Source organism: Phaethon lepturus, unplaced genomic scaffold (genome assembly GCF_000687285.1).
Source record: "Phaethon lepturus isolate BGI_N335 unplaced genomic scaffold, ASM68728v1 scaffold11896, whole genome shotgun sequence".
Lineage (NCBI taxonomy): Eukaryota > Metazoa > Chordata > Aves > Phaethontiformes > Phaethontidae > Phaethon > Phaethon lepturus.
In genome coordinates, this window is record NW_010544178.1 from 64,987 (window position 1) to 78,905 (window position 13,919).

Here is a 13,919-nt window from a genome sequence, read left to right on the forward strand (position 1 = left end):
AAAGAGGATTTCTCGGGGGAAAAATAGATCACTGGGCTGTAATAGCTTGTAAAAGCAATGAAACAAATGTTCCTTTTCAGGTTAGCCAGTATCAAACAGCTGCATTTTAAGGCAATGCAGAAAACATGAGCTACAACGTTCTCTGCTTGATCACAACAGATGGAAATATTGTCCCTCGTTGGTTCTGTTAATTTTGAATTGCTTTTTACGTTGCAAAAGATTTTACAACATTCACTACTCTTGAAACCTCAAGGAAGCAAAGATATATTCAGATTAAGTGTCACCAGCTAGGCGGACCAGCCAGACCTGTTGTTTTTTTTTCTTCCCCGTATTCATTTTTAGGTGATGGTTGCAGAAGCACTGAATATTTCCAGGGAAACATACTTCGCAATTTTGATGGACAGAGCCTGCAATGGACCTGTTATGGTTGGCAGTCCACAGGGTGGGGTTGACATAGAAGAAGTTGCAGTTACTAGCCCAGAACTTATCTTTAAGGTATGCAAGTAATATTTTAGACTAAAAATTTTCCTTGTCAGTTATCCAAAAGAATATGGGGCGGGGTTCCTCCCCTTTTCTCCTTCCATTTTTCATTCTTCCATGTATGGAAAGAAGACAGTAAGAACCATAAAAATTGTGTTTCACCAAATACGGGATCAGACCTGTCATCTAGTAGATAAATGAAGCATGTTTTGAAGCATGTTTAACACCTGATTTTGTTAGTGTTTGTTGTCTCCAGCTCAATTTAGAAAAAGAGCTTAAGTCTGGCTGTTAAATGATATGTTAAACTTAATATCTGAAATGTTTTATGAGTGAGTTTCAGGAGGGTACACAGTTTTCTCACAGATGGATCAGTGCCAATATGGTTTATTCTTTCTGTGGTTGTCTCTTTCTAATTGACAGTTGTTAATTATTTCTTTGTACCTGGATGACTTTTGCATCTGAAAGCCAACTGTTGTAATTGCTTTCTTAAGGATGACTACATTTCAGTATTTTTTATGTTGCTATGGCATGATAATGAGTAGAGAAGTTACTCATCTGGGAAAATAACTGATGCAATCAAGTATAATTATTCAAAAATTGTAAAAATATTTAATGTGCATTTTAAAATTATATAAACTTCACAGTGTTATTGGGCAGTGACACCATTGCCTTGAAAATACTCCAGAAGATGTCATAAAAATTAACAGACTAAATATTCGTCAACGCCATCTGTACAGTAATTAAAAGTGAAAACTGGTGTCACATTGTCTTGTCAGCATGCCACCCTGAAGAATTATATATTTTTTGGAAGGACTGTTTCATAGTTGGTGTGGTAATTATAACATACCCTATAGGCAGCTGCTATAGCCTCAGTCTCAGAACTCTGGCAAACAGCCATTCTTTAATTACTAATTTGCAAATGTATACTAGGTGTTTTCCTTTTGAAGTTATGAATCTCCATTCAGATTGAATATTTAGTTACATTTATGCATGTTATTGTTACAGGAAGAAATAGATATTTTTGAAGGCATAAAGGATCGTCAGGCATTGCAGATGGCAAAAAATCTGGGATTTAAAGGACCTTTGCAACAGCAGGTAACTTGAATCCCTTAGTTTTTACTGAAGACATTTTAGCCCAGCTATATGATAAATGCTTTCCAATTAGACGTGAAAGGCTAGGTGTTAATTAGATCAGCATTGTTTTGGCATGTTAAATACTAAATTGCACCCATATAATTGTCATCAGGCTTTAGCAATTTGAAGTGAAAGTCCCTGGTCTTTGAAGCAATTGATGACAACATCCTGTTACACTACGTGGGATTCTTTTGATTTCATTGGAATTCCACTGGAGCTCAGTGAATTACACAGGTAGAGCTTTTTTGGAGAATTTTGCCCTTAATATGCAGAGATGTAAAAGTGTACCTCTCTGTGTAATTACAGACTTTTTTTTTGATCTTCAACTCAAAACCAAAAGGCTGCCAGCTTGTTGTTCTTTCAGTATCTCTTTTGTATATATATTGGAATTCCATATTGCACACAAATATGCAAGATATTTTGCCTTTATGAATCATTTTGCAGGGAAGAGAAAGCTTGTTTAAGCTACTTAGGCCTGTTTTTTCATAGCATCAAACTGACATTTTTGTAGAACTCCTTTATTTTTAATGCAGCTGTTTTAATTATTTTCTATCCCAACAGTGCAATTAACAAATGCATAATCATTAACTTGATTAACACACATTTGAAGGTTTAGCTGTATATCTAATGAGGAGGAATGATTATGTAGAACCTTTCAACCCTTGAAGAGTTCTGGTGCTTAACAGCAGTATATGGAATTTCAACAATACATTTAAATAATGCTGCAGCGAATGCACTTCTTTCCTTGTGCTATCAACTCAGAGGAATTTACTGAAGCATAAGGACATAGTTTTTATTCAGATAAATCCTAGTATTTACTTACACATTCACTATTTCTGGGTTGGGATTTTATGCTTTGCCTCAAAGAGGTTCAGTACTTGTAGACCTTGAGAAAGAGAAATGTTGACATGAAGCTGCCTGGTTCAGGGAGGTGCTGAAAGATGGAGCAGCCCTTAATAAAAGTTAAGCAATTCTGGTGATCTGTTACAATTATAGCAGTGTACTAGGGAAACAACAGCTTTTCAGGTTGCCCAGCATCAATGTGGGGTTGCACGGTGGGACACTTCCTCCCTAATGTCACTGTTGATAGCCTTACCCACATGGTGTTGGGATAGTTTGTCAACCAGTGTCCCTGCCAAGGAAACTGCTGCCTTGATGGGTGCAGATTTAGAACTGATAATTTTTTTTAAAGTCAAAACCACTGAGATGCTTCAGCTGATGACTTTTGATCAGGGAAGACTGCATAAGCAATGTGTATGCCGCTTCCAAACTGTAACTCTTTAATGAGTCTTAGATGTGTTGGTCCCAAAACTGGACACGGGACTCCAGGTGCAGCCTTGCCAGCACTGAGTGGAGGGAGATAGTCATATCCCTCAACCTGCTAGCCATGTTCTCCCTGATGTTGTGCAGTATTGGGGTTAAGCCTTTCATGTTGTCATGTTTTCTTTCTTGTGAATGATGATGTGGGTTTTTTATTCAGGTTTTATATTCTCATTCAGTTAGCTTATTAGGAGAGGACCCAAATATTTTTGGTTTATGTACTTCAGTTAACTGATCAGTAATGAAGGAACAAATTTGAATGGTTCTTTATTACTGTACTCCTTCATCTGCAAACTTATTTCAGCTAATAGGTTGTCAGTGTGTAATGAACCAAAGGGATTTTTTTAATGCACATTCATGTTGCTGTTGTTTAAGTTGTTCTATTAATGGAAGAATGTTATAAGAGCAAGAGACTTAGAAGTTAGCAGTCAGTCACAATACTTACAGCCACAGAACCAGTCACAGAGATAGATGGTGAGGAACAATAAGGAACAAGCAAGAGTATCTTGTAAAGAGTAAACAAGCATGCTTCTGACATAATTTCCTGAAGAAAACATTTCAGACTGATGTAGGAATGAGAACTGCATATTTTTGCTAAAGTCACTAATGTGCACATACTGCTTTATGGTTTCTGAATTTAGAGTGATTAACGTGAATGCAACTTAGATCTCAGCATAGCGGAGAATATGTAGTTATGAACTGTTAGGCACTTTTCAAATTAAACTTGTCATAGTAATTGTGCTGTTTATTTTGTAGAAAATCTCCAGTTCATGTAGTCTTTAAATGCACATTTACTGAATGTTATGCAGTATCATAATGCTATGTTATAGCTATTTCAGATACTATATAAGTATGATTAAGAAAACAGAAATAAAAGCAGTAATTATCTAGAGCTAATGTGCAATTTAATGCATTAAAAATAATCAATAATGGTTTACCTTTGCCTTGAAAACATTAACTTTTATTTTTCTGTGTGGTAATTGTAAATCACTTGATCAAATTTAGGCAGCAGATCAAATTAAGAAGCTGTATAATCTTTTCTTGAAAATTGATGCCACTCAGGTTGAAGTGAATCCCTTTGGTGAAACTCCAGAAGGGCAAGGTAAGAAATTGAAGAAAACAAATGAATGCATTATAATTCTTTATTTATGCAAACTATAAATTAAATTGCATAGAAGGCTGTAGCAGCAGCTTTGCATTAATTTCATTTTGTAATGTAATTTAAGCAACATTCATAAATATTCCCATGGCAGATTTTACATTTCAATACCTTTTGTTATTTCATCCAAATACTGGAAGTATTGGCTTCTACATGTTATGCTTGGTGAGAAACAGCAACATGTTCTGCTCTTTGTATAAAGTCGGGTTTTTCTTGGTATTGTTTTTCGTTTTTTTGTGTCAGTGTTTTGTGGTGTTAATGCTGCTAGAATTTCTGAGATTGTGCAGAAACAAACTTGTTATTTTATATTTGTAAACATATGGGTAAGTTAACATTGTAATTGCATGACTCTGCAACCTACTAGAGCACGGGAGAAATTCCAGATGGAACTGACACTTAGCTTCATCCTTTGGGAAGAAGAAGGGTAATTGATCTGCTTCCACCATGAATACAGGGCTAAGAAGGTATAGGGTAAAAATATGGAGCTGTGTTAGCTTTCACATCATTCTAGTAGTTGGTTTTCCAGCTGAAACCTTGCCTCTCTTTTGTCATTTTTGTGTGACTAACTTGGACAAAGGCGAAGAGAGGAGGATCTAAAGATGGCTTTGCTATGTTGAAACAGAGTAGGGCTGATCCAGGCGGATCATAGTTACCATCTTGCTGTTTCATTTGATGGTAGAGCATTTTTACCCATGCATTCATTCCTAATGCCAATATTTTACAGTATTCATTCCCCCTGCCTTTTTATTTCTTGTCTTTGATTTAAACGGATAAAGATGAGAAGCTGCGGAGCTCAGGGGGAGGTAGCTGAGACTTCAGTGTCAAAGGCTGCAGCCTAGTAGAGGCCCTACCTACAGTATTACTTTTGTGATTTGAGAGAAGTCTTTGACATTGGGAAATGCTTGGTGTTTCTTGAGTATTCTTTACCAATGATTGCCAAGAAAGACAAGCTTTATACCAACTGTGTAAGATATGCCTACAGATTGAAGTGGAAATTAGAAGATGGAAAGAGAAAGCCTTTACTCATTTTATCCAACATTAGGAATGTGGCTGTTTAATTGCTGTTCTGGAAACTTTTGGAAAAAGATCACTGCTATGTCAGTTAAGAACACAAGTTCCTCATCGGAGTCAGTACCAATTGAAAGAATTAGCTTTTTTAAAATACTTTGTATGTGCCCACAGCTAGTTTGCAAAATAAACAGCTTTTCACTAAAAATCCATGTTTTTGGCTCAGTTGGTCAGGAATTCAGAAGCTGAATTGTGACTAGAAACTATGCAGTCTCTTCCAGTTGTCCAACCTTGTTTTTCACTTTTTATTAACAAACCAAAAGCAAAAGAATTGGCGGAGAATTGTGCACAGCTTAAAAGGAAAATTCTGCTGGTAGTGAACTCTGAAAAGCTCTAAAAGTTGTAAAATAAATCCTGCCCCACCCCATTTTATTAACACGTCTTAAAAGGTGCTGCCCTGTTGTAAAATAGGGTCTGGGACACTAAACTGTCCTATTGGAAAGTGACACTTTTAAAACAAATACAAAAAGGAATACCTTTTCTAGTAAAGTCTATGAGGATAATTCAGAGACAGTGATAATAATGATCAAATGTGTGTTCAAGTTTTTTACATAATGAACTGATTTCAGGTTAAACTAAGCTAGAAGAACATACTGGTGGCCTAAAGGTATGAATTCTGCTTTGATAGCAGACCTTCTTCGATTTCCTTCTTGGTTGGGGTTTTTTGGTGTTGTTGCTACCAGAATCCTTTAGCTCTCTGGACAGAGTTTACCTCATGAGAATGATTTCCACCAAATGCTTTAACTCTTTTAATCTGAGAATCTTTCACAGCACTGTGTGCTCAGATTTCCAGCTCATTTGAAGTACCATAATGATGTGCACATTGAATCAATAGTTTCTGCATTGTAACCCTTACTCGGCTTAATAAACATAAGCCAAATTCTTAGTGACTCTAGCTCCATTGGTTCTTATACAATTTGTGAAATGTGTACCGGGGGAGAGAAACAAAAAGCCCTGCTGTTGACCGTTGTAGTTCTATTGTTCGCTGAGTTTTAAATGGAAATGGAAAATTTGCCTTCAGAACCCAATAGGCTGTTGTTTTTCCCCACCATTTAAATAGATCCTCTGGCCTCATTAGAATCAGTTGGGAATGAGGCAAGAAGGACATTTTAATTTTGTGTTGCACAATGAAGTTAAAACACAACAGTGAAATAGGGCCTTGTAAAATGAATGGATTTTTGACGTTTTAGCAATGTGCAACACATGACACTTCTGGTCTTTTGAGGATGAATGGGACCTTTAAAATAGGTGCGACAAAAACTGCTGGAACTTTCCTGCGGATTATGATGTTCACTTCAAAAGAAATTCATTGGGACGTTTGTCTGCTGGGACTGATGTACTTACAAGGTTTACTTTGTGGGTTCAAGACCACTGATACTCTAAAACCAAAATTTCCTTCCTCAAAGCTTACTGAAATAATTTTTTTCCCAGAATAATTGACCAAGATACCTTAACACGACAGGGCAGCATGGAAGGTACCCAGTAGTCCTTTTGCTCAGTCAGATGTCCCAAACTGGGACATCTATGACAATTGCCTTCTATCAGCAGAGAAATGAGCTTGAGGTGAGCTCTTTGTGCCAGGACTAGGCTGTTCTGGTATTGACCCTTGCTGGTTAAAAACTAGCTCAGATAACTAGTATAGAAGCACTGCACTATTCTCTTATTTTTGCAGAGCAAAGGACAAAATCCCCTGTTCAGTACCTGCATCATCTCAGCCATGTAATCCTGCAAGGAAGACCTTTAAGTAGGTCTTGGGTATTAGTGAGTGGACTCTGTAGATGTGTGTATAGACACTGAGGAGGAAGAGAGAAGGGCAGAGACAGTGCTGTCAGAGAACAAAATCGGGGCATCATTGAGGTGCTGAAGACATATTTGTCTGGGTAGCAAAACAGAGGGGAAATTGGTAGACAAGTGGGGGCAAGTGAAGGAGAGGACAGTTGGGAATGAGAGGAAACACAACCGGTCGTCCTAAAAGGTCCTGAAGAGCCACAGTGGTACTAACTTGTCGTCCTTGCTAGAGCACTATGAAGTGGCATTGTGGAAAAAAAGAACCGATTTGGATAAATTGCCAACTTAGCTTTTCTGGAATGGCTGTGCATATTTAGGGAGGAGGGCTTAATTTGAAGGATGGTAGGAGTTCTTATGCTGTTTTCTCTGAGGTTTTTCCCCATGTGTTTCGCATCCGGGAAGCTGAGGAGCAGAAGCAGAGTGGGTTTCAAGCTGCGAAAGCCATCTTACTAGCAGACATGCACAGAAGTCTTCCTGTGCTTCCTTTTTTGCTAGCAGTTTCTCTGTCTGAAATGTCAAAGAAGAATAAAGATAAAACAAATGGAAGAATGTTTGAGTAGCTTAATGCGGTTATTTCTGATGATAAAATGTAAGTCTCTGTATGAAGACGATTATTCCTGTCAAAGTAATGGTTAAGATGGATTTATTTCTTGCTGTGTTTTGTGCTTTTCACTTGTGTGAATTTCCATAATAAAATACGTTGTCATATGTATTTCCTTTTGTTTAATTTTGTAGCAAATTCTTGGTTAACAATACTGGGTCAGAAGCCTGTAACTGCCAATTTCTTTGAGGTTTTTTGTTTGCTCTCAGTGTAAGCTGTTGAATTAGCCGATGACAAAAACTCTGTAACTGCTAGCAAAAACAACAGAAGTACTCCATGAGTATAAGTGTTGGAGCTTTCTTTGATACTTGTTTAGAAGAAAAATTCATTTGGATAATCTATCATGCATGTAACAATGTGCTTTTGATGGTGAAAATGGTTTGATAAATATTAATAGGTGTTTTTCCTGCATACTTTGTATAGCATGGCCTTTGTTAAAGATGAATGTTGTATAGAAATGAGATTCTATTAATGTGACATTGAGGATGTTCATGTCTCAGGTAAACAGAGCTCTGAAACGGCAGTTTTACTCTAGCTTTGAGTTGTTTTAGCAATTTAGGGAACTGAAAGCTTGAAGAATAAAAGTAGTGCAAGTCTTAGTTCAGTGTTAAAAAAAAAAAAATTAAAGCAGTTCTAGTATAGTAGAAGCATATTCTGAACTTCAGACATTTCTCTTTTTGGGAGATTTCCACCTGATGGTTGACCAGGTAAGATCTAGACTATTCCAGAATAGATTTATTATACACAAGCACTCATGAATGGTTTCCTGAAACTGCAGTCACTGAAAGTAAATTTAATCCTGTTTTTAGTTTAATCTGGTATTGGTTACAAATCAAATGTATTAAAAAAAAAAAAACCAACACAAAAACACCAGCAACATCAGAAAACTGAAACAAGAAAACCCAATGCAAATGAAGACATACAGTTGAGACTCTCCTATTTGTGTAAATGTTTTGTTTGCTGTTTGCTTGGATATTTTTTCCTAAGTTAAGCAATTGTATATTTTCAAAAAAAAGAGGTATTCATTCACCAAAAAAGATTGTGTGTTTATTTTTAATCGACGGGGATCTATATCAAAGACTAAAAATTGTATTTTTAATTCTAATTGGCCTCTAGCTGCAGAGACGTCTACACTGCCCTTGAGCAGGTGCATACGTACCATGTATGTGTTTCAATGGCGGTATGAATGAAAACACAGCAACAAGAAAAACAATTAGATTTTTCTGGAGCATTTAAAAGCACTTAAATCTAACTGGTTTGTGAAATCAATTATACTTCAGTCAGTAATTCTAGTCTGGATATAGTACAAGTCAAATTACTTAAGTAGTGAAATGATAAGTATATAGTCTTAGATTTACTTAGAACATCTTAATCTAATGAGTTTTTTGCCTATGCAAACCCATAGAAATGATGAGTCAGTACATAGGTGAATAATCAGTTGGGTTTTTTTACTGTTTGTTTTTATTAGAATATTATGTCTACTAGCTAGTCTTTGGTATCTATTATTTAATATAGTCAGGTTTAGCTACTTTTTAATTTGTTTTTACAGCAAACATTGACATTGATGACAAGTTTTGCATTTACTTTCAAATTTTCTTTTTTAGAAGTCATCTTTTGACCATTTTTAACATACGTTGGCTTAAAGTTTTATTTTATTATAATCTTTCGGGAAATAATGTGTATATAGCTAATAACATTATAAATTAAAAATATGGCTAAGCAAAGCAATTTGTGTTGCTCAGCTATAAATGAGTGCATGTTACCAAACATTGCATTGGATTGCTAACCTGTTACCTGTTACATCTGTCATACTTCCAAAATACTGAAAGTAGAGTCTCTGACGAAATTACTGCAGACTACCTGTCCACATCATACACACTGCCTTCATAACTTACAGGAACTTAGTTTAAGGCAAACATAGAAGATCATCCCTTGACAAAGGCACATGCCTGTGTAGTGTGGAGATGCTTGATGTACCTTTTCTCAATGTAGGATCTGAGGAAAACTTACCTCTCTACTGGACTCAATGCTAGAACTTCAGCTGATCAAATGTTGGAAGCAGCATCAATCCCTAAGCGACCTTCTCCCGCTCCCTGCTGTAGTAGTCATAATATTTCAGAAGCCCTGACTAACTGTAATCTCTAAATGTGTATGTGTTGTTTTATTTTTTTCTTTAGTTGTTTGTTTTGATGCCAAGATAAACTTTGATGACAATGCAGAATTTAGGCAAAAAGAAATATTTGCCATGGATGACAAGTCTGAAAACGAGCCTATAGAGAACGAAGCTGCCAAATATGACTTAAAATATATAGGACTGGATGGAAATATTGCTTGCTTTGGTAAGAACAAATAAATCCAAAAGGCATTTGAAGACAAATTCATACCTGTTCAGTGTATAGACTTTGTTTACATTCTGGCATTCAATCCACCCTTGACAGTATTTCTGTCTATTTTGCTGAGTTTTGTCCTTCTACAAGTTCTTGCAGGAATGACACTAAAATTGTGTTGAAACTGTGGTGAAGGCTTCAGCAAACAGGCAGGGCATGTGTGGAAGGCAGGCTAAGGTGGGGTGAGCCTGCTGGGTTTCTACATTCTGAATTTTTAAGCTAATGCAAGTAGTCTTTCCATGAATTAAAACAAAACAAGAGAAGTCATCAAAGTTTGATCATTAATTTTCAAAAATGAGACTCTGTTACTTAAAAGACACTGCAAAAGCATGTGTGTAAAAATACGGTATTCCCATTTACAAAGGAATATTGAACTCCATTTCCCCTTAAGGAAAGCTGCTAAAGAAGCTGCTTGGTTGTTAAAAGAAAAATACCAGTTTCTTATTTTCCTGCAGTTTTTGTAGAACAGAAATTACTCTTTTGTTTGGAAGAGATAAGTAAAAAGTCAGCTATGCTCTAAATAATTTTAATTTTGTACAAATTCTTTTAGCCAGTACAACATTTTATTATGAATCTAATTGAATTAGTCATTTTATCTCAGCTTGGTGAAATGACTGGTTTTAGAAAATGTCCAGAGTTTACATTGCTTGAATGTGTACTTTAACCACTAATCTAGAAGATGCTGATAATGTGTTGCAGTTGATTCAGTACGTGACAGTGAGGTTTTAATCTCAATTTAAAAGGAAAAAAACCAGCAAACAATAATTGGCAACACTACTGTATTTTTTCAGTATTTGGTGTTGCTGTTGAATTACAGTGGACACGGAAGCGTCACGTTGTCTAGCAGGAACAACTTACTGGGGACAAATAATTCTCGCCTCCTCTTCCTAGCTTAGAGGATGTTTGTGTCCATGGGAATGCTTCTGGACTGGTGCAACCTCAAAATAAAAGGCAGTTTCAGGAGCATCTGATATCTGTCCTCAAAATTTAGTCATCTGTTTTACAGTAATGCATCATCTACTGCTATCAGAATGATGGGAGAAGGAGCTTAAGGAGTCAGTCTGTCCTTCACATCTTGTGATGTGATCACTATTCCCAGAAATTTGTGGTGTTTGTTGCTTTAAACCAGATGTTTTTGCATTTCCACAATTACCATTTCAGTGCTCATACATGCTTAAGGGAAGGTGCACTTCTAAGTCCTAAAATTGATACAGGCATAAAGAAACCTAAACATTGGTGCGTAGGCACCAGATTTTGAATTATTTGTTGCATTAGATATGCTTGAACCTATTTAGAAATAAATATTTGTGTAATGTTTTGGGCCATATTATGTGGTTGTTCTGATATATTTTTAAGCCTTTTCACAAATCTTACATACTTTTATGTGAAATATAAGCACTTGATGTTTACAATTACAGTCAATGGAGCTGGGCTTGCAATGGCAACCTGTGATATAATATCCTTGAACGGTGGAAAGCCAGCCAACTTCTTGGATCTTGGTGGAGGTGTGAAAGAAGCACAAGTATATCAAGCATTCAAACTGCTGACTGCAGATCCAAAGGTAAAAAAGCCCGGTGTTGGTTTTGGACTGCAAACTTCCCCATGCAGTAATGCAGCTGTGTTACAGGGCTATGGATAGTATGCTGAAAAATACAGGTAATGGTGTGAACATCGAGGATGAGCTACTACAGGGGTGATCCAAGAGGATAGTGATTTCACTGGGAACCGCTGGGCCGACATTTCAGTTACTGATCCACACTCGGGTTTGGTCAGTCTTGAGTGGGTGCTTTCTCAAGGCAGTTCAGCAGAGAAATGCAGATGTGGTCATGCTGGGCAGTGCAGTGCTGAACTTTGAACATCTGGCTCCTGGAGTGGAATTTATAGGGAGCTTTAGATATTTAAAACGTTATTCCTAACAGTATACTGCCACGGTAGAGTGAGAAGGAAAATGTAAATTAAGCAAATGGCTAATACCGAAGGGCGATTTGTACTTTTTGAAGCTCAAATTTTCTGAAATATCTGATTCTGCACGGCAGGATAGTAGTCTGTGTTTAATTAACATTCACAGGCTGAAATCATAGCCTGGTACATTCTAACACTTGCTTTTGCAGATGGAGTTGCAGTTGCTCTTTTCTTTTTGAACAACAGGAGAAGGCATTAGTCTGTGTGTATTGAGTCGAAGTTATTTCTAGAGATGCATGTGAGCATGCTGAGGTCATTGGTCCCTTTTGCAGACAGAAGTAGAATATCTACTGAGAGAGTATTGATCAGGCTCAGGCACTGGAGCAGTGCCAGCCGACCACCCCTGCCAACACGGACTCTACGCTTTTGTGTGTAGCCAGAACTTCAGTTGCTGTAGATTTTTTTTTTTTTTTTACTAATGAAAATCTGTCAAAGGGCTTTTATCATCTTTTCCATCTTCTGCACCTAAGCATCTCTGATGAAGTCCCAGTTTCAACATTTTGCTTCTTTTTGTGGATCTGGCTTTATCTACTTTCCTTTTTCTGTGCTTCCATCCCTTTTCCTCACGCTCATTGTGCCTGTGGTATTAGCTCCTCTAAGTACCACCTGGCTGTGAAAATTGCATTGCTGTAATTGTAAACCCTGTGCAGCAGTAAATGACACAATGTTGTAACTTTTCAAAGAGAGGAGGATATTGTTTGCAGCAAAACTTCAAGGCAAAATCAGAAAGAAAATTTACAGTACAAAATAAGCACAATATGACTTCATATTGTAAGCTCTTTGCAGTTTTAACTCTCCTTGCATATTTTTAAGGCACCTAGTACCTCAATCGTACTAGAGAGAGTCACGTGCAATTTGTAAAACATTCTTCCTGGATCTTTTTGCAGTCACACAGGCCTGGGTTGTGCTGACCTTTTGTTTGTAGAGGTCTAGGTTTATGTTCTTCCCAAGACCCACAGGAAGAGAACGGGTTGCCGCCTCCTACTTAGTGACCTTACAAGCTTCAAGTCATTAACATGCCTAAGAGAACACAGACCTGGAGAAGTAGAGAAGCAAGATATCTTGCCTGAGACAGAAGGGAGGCAGGATGGGACTTAAGATTCATGCTAGAAAACCTGATAGTTTCCTTCTTTGTCTGATGCTACTAGACACTGTTATGCTTGTCTTAATTTGTGTGAGTTTTAGCTATTCTCAGGACATTAGATGAAGATTTGTTTGTGCGTGTTTGAGTTGTTCTGCAGTGCGTGCTTTGTATGATGATCAAGGTTTGGCTGAGATGTAATTTAGTTCTGAAACTTGTATTAGTGCTGGAGAAGCAGGTGCAGCAAAGTCTTAGACACACAACTTAGCTGATGATTATCACTATGCTAAATAGGTTCTTCTGTCTGCTACAGCACAAACAGCAGGTATTAATTTTGGTGATGAAACTTACTGAGTTTAAACAATTTTAAAACAAAAAGGCATTTCAGTAGCTCTCAGCTATATAACATCTGCATGCCCAACATTTGACTTGTAAATGTATCCTTCTTCTAATGTATGTTCTGCTTATATATTACTGCTTAACACTAGCTGCTTAAACCAGGGCTAGTGAAGCTATGCTAATGGAGGCAGCGGCACAAAGTAAAAGGTAGCATGAAAAGGACCTGAAACAGTCATTTATGCTTGTGTCTATGCACAGCTGTAGCTGTGCCATTCCTGGCTTTGACTGGCCAAAGACGCAGGATGCTTTAGCCTAAATGCAACACAACTCATTCATTCACTTGTTGCCTCCTCTCTGCCTTTTGAACGCCTTTTCTGATCTTTTCTCCATTCACAGGAAGAATCACAGAACATCTCCATTGCATTTCCCTTCTGTTCTCTTTATTGCGCTCCAGGAAAAAGAGGGAGGAACTGCTTTCGGTCCCACTGGACTCTGTTATTTGGTGTTGTGCAGGGGAAGGAGGGTGCTTCTGAAAGCTACCTGCTGTCTGTCCATAGCAGATTTGGATGCACATACATAAGTGACACCATTGTTGGCCAC

General features: G+C 37.3%; 1 protein-coding gene across 1 annotated transcript in view; it reads left to right on the forward strand.

The window, feature by feature from the left end:
- SUCLG2 (succinate-CoA ligase, GDP-forming, beta subunit) overlaps positions 1-13,919 on the forward strand; it is a gene marked incomplete at its 5' end in the record, with an annotated part of 105,576 nt that overhangs the window by 39,074 nt on the left and 52,583 nt on the right. The window contains 5 exons of the mRNA XM_010288596.1: positions 343-495; positions 1,486-1,575; positions 3,940-4,036; positions 9,728-9,889; positions 11,356-11,498. Coding sequence (XP_010286898.1) covers positions 343-495; positions 1,486-1,575; positions 3,940-4,036; positions 9,728-9,889; positions 11,356-11,498 — 645 coding nt within the window. The remainder of the gene's footprint in view (positions 1-342; positions 496-1,485; positions 1,576-3,939; positions 4,037-9,727; positions 9,890-11,355; positions 11,499-13,919) is intronic.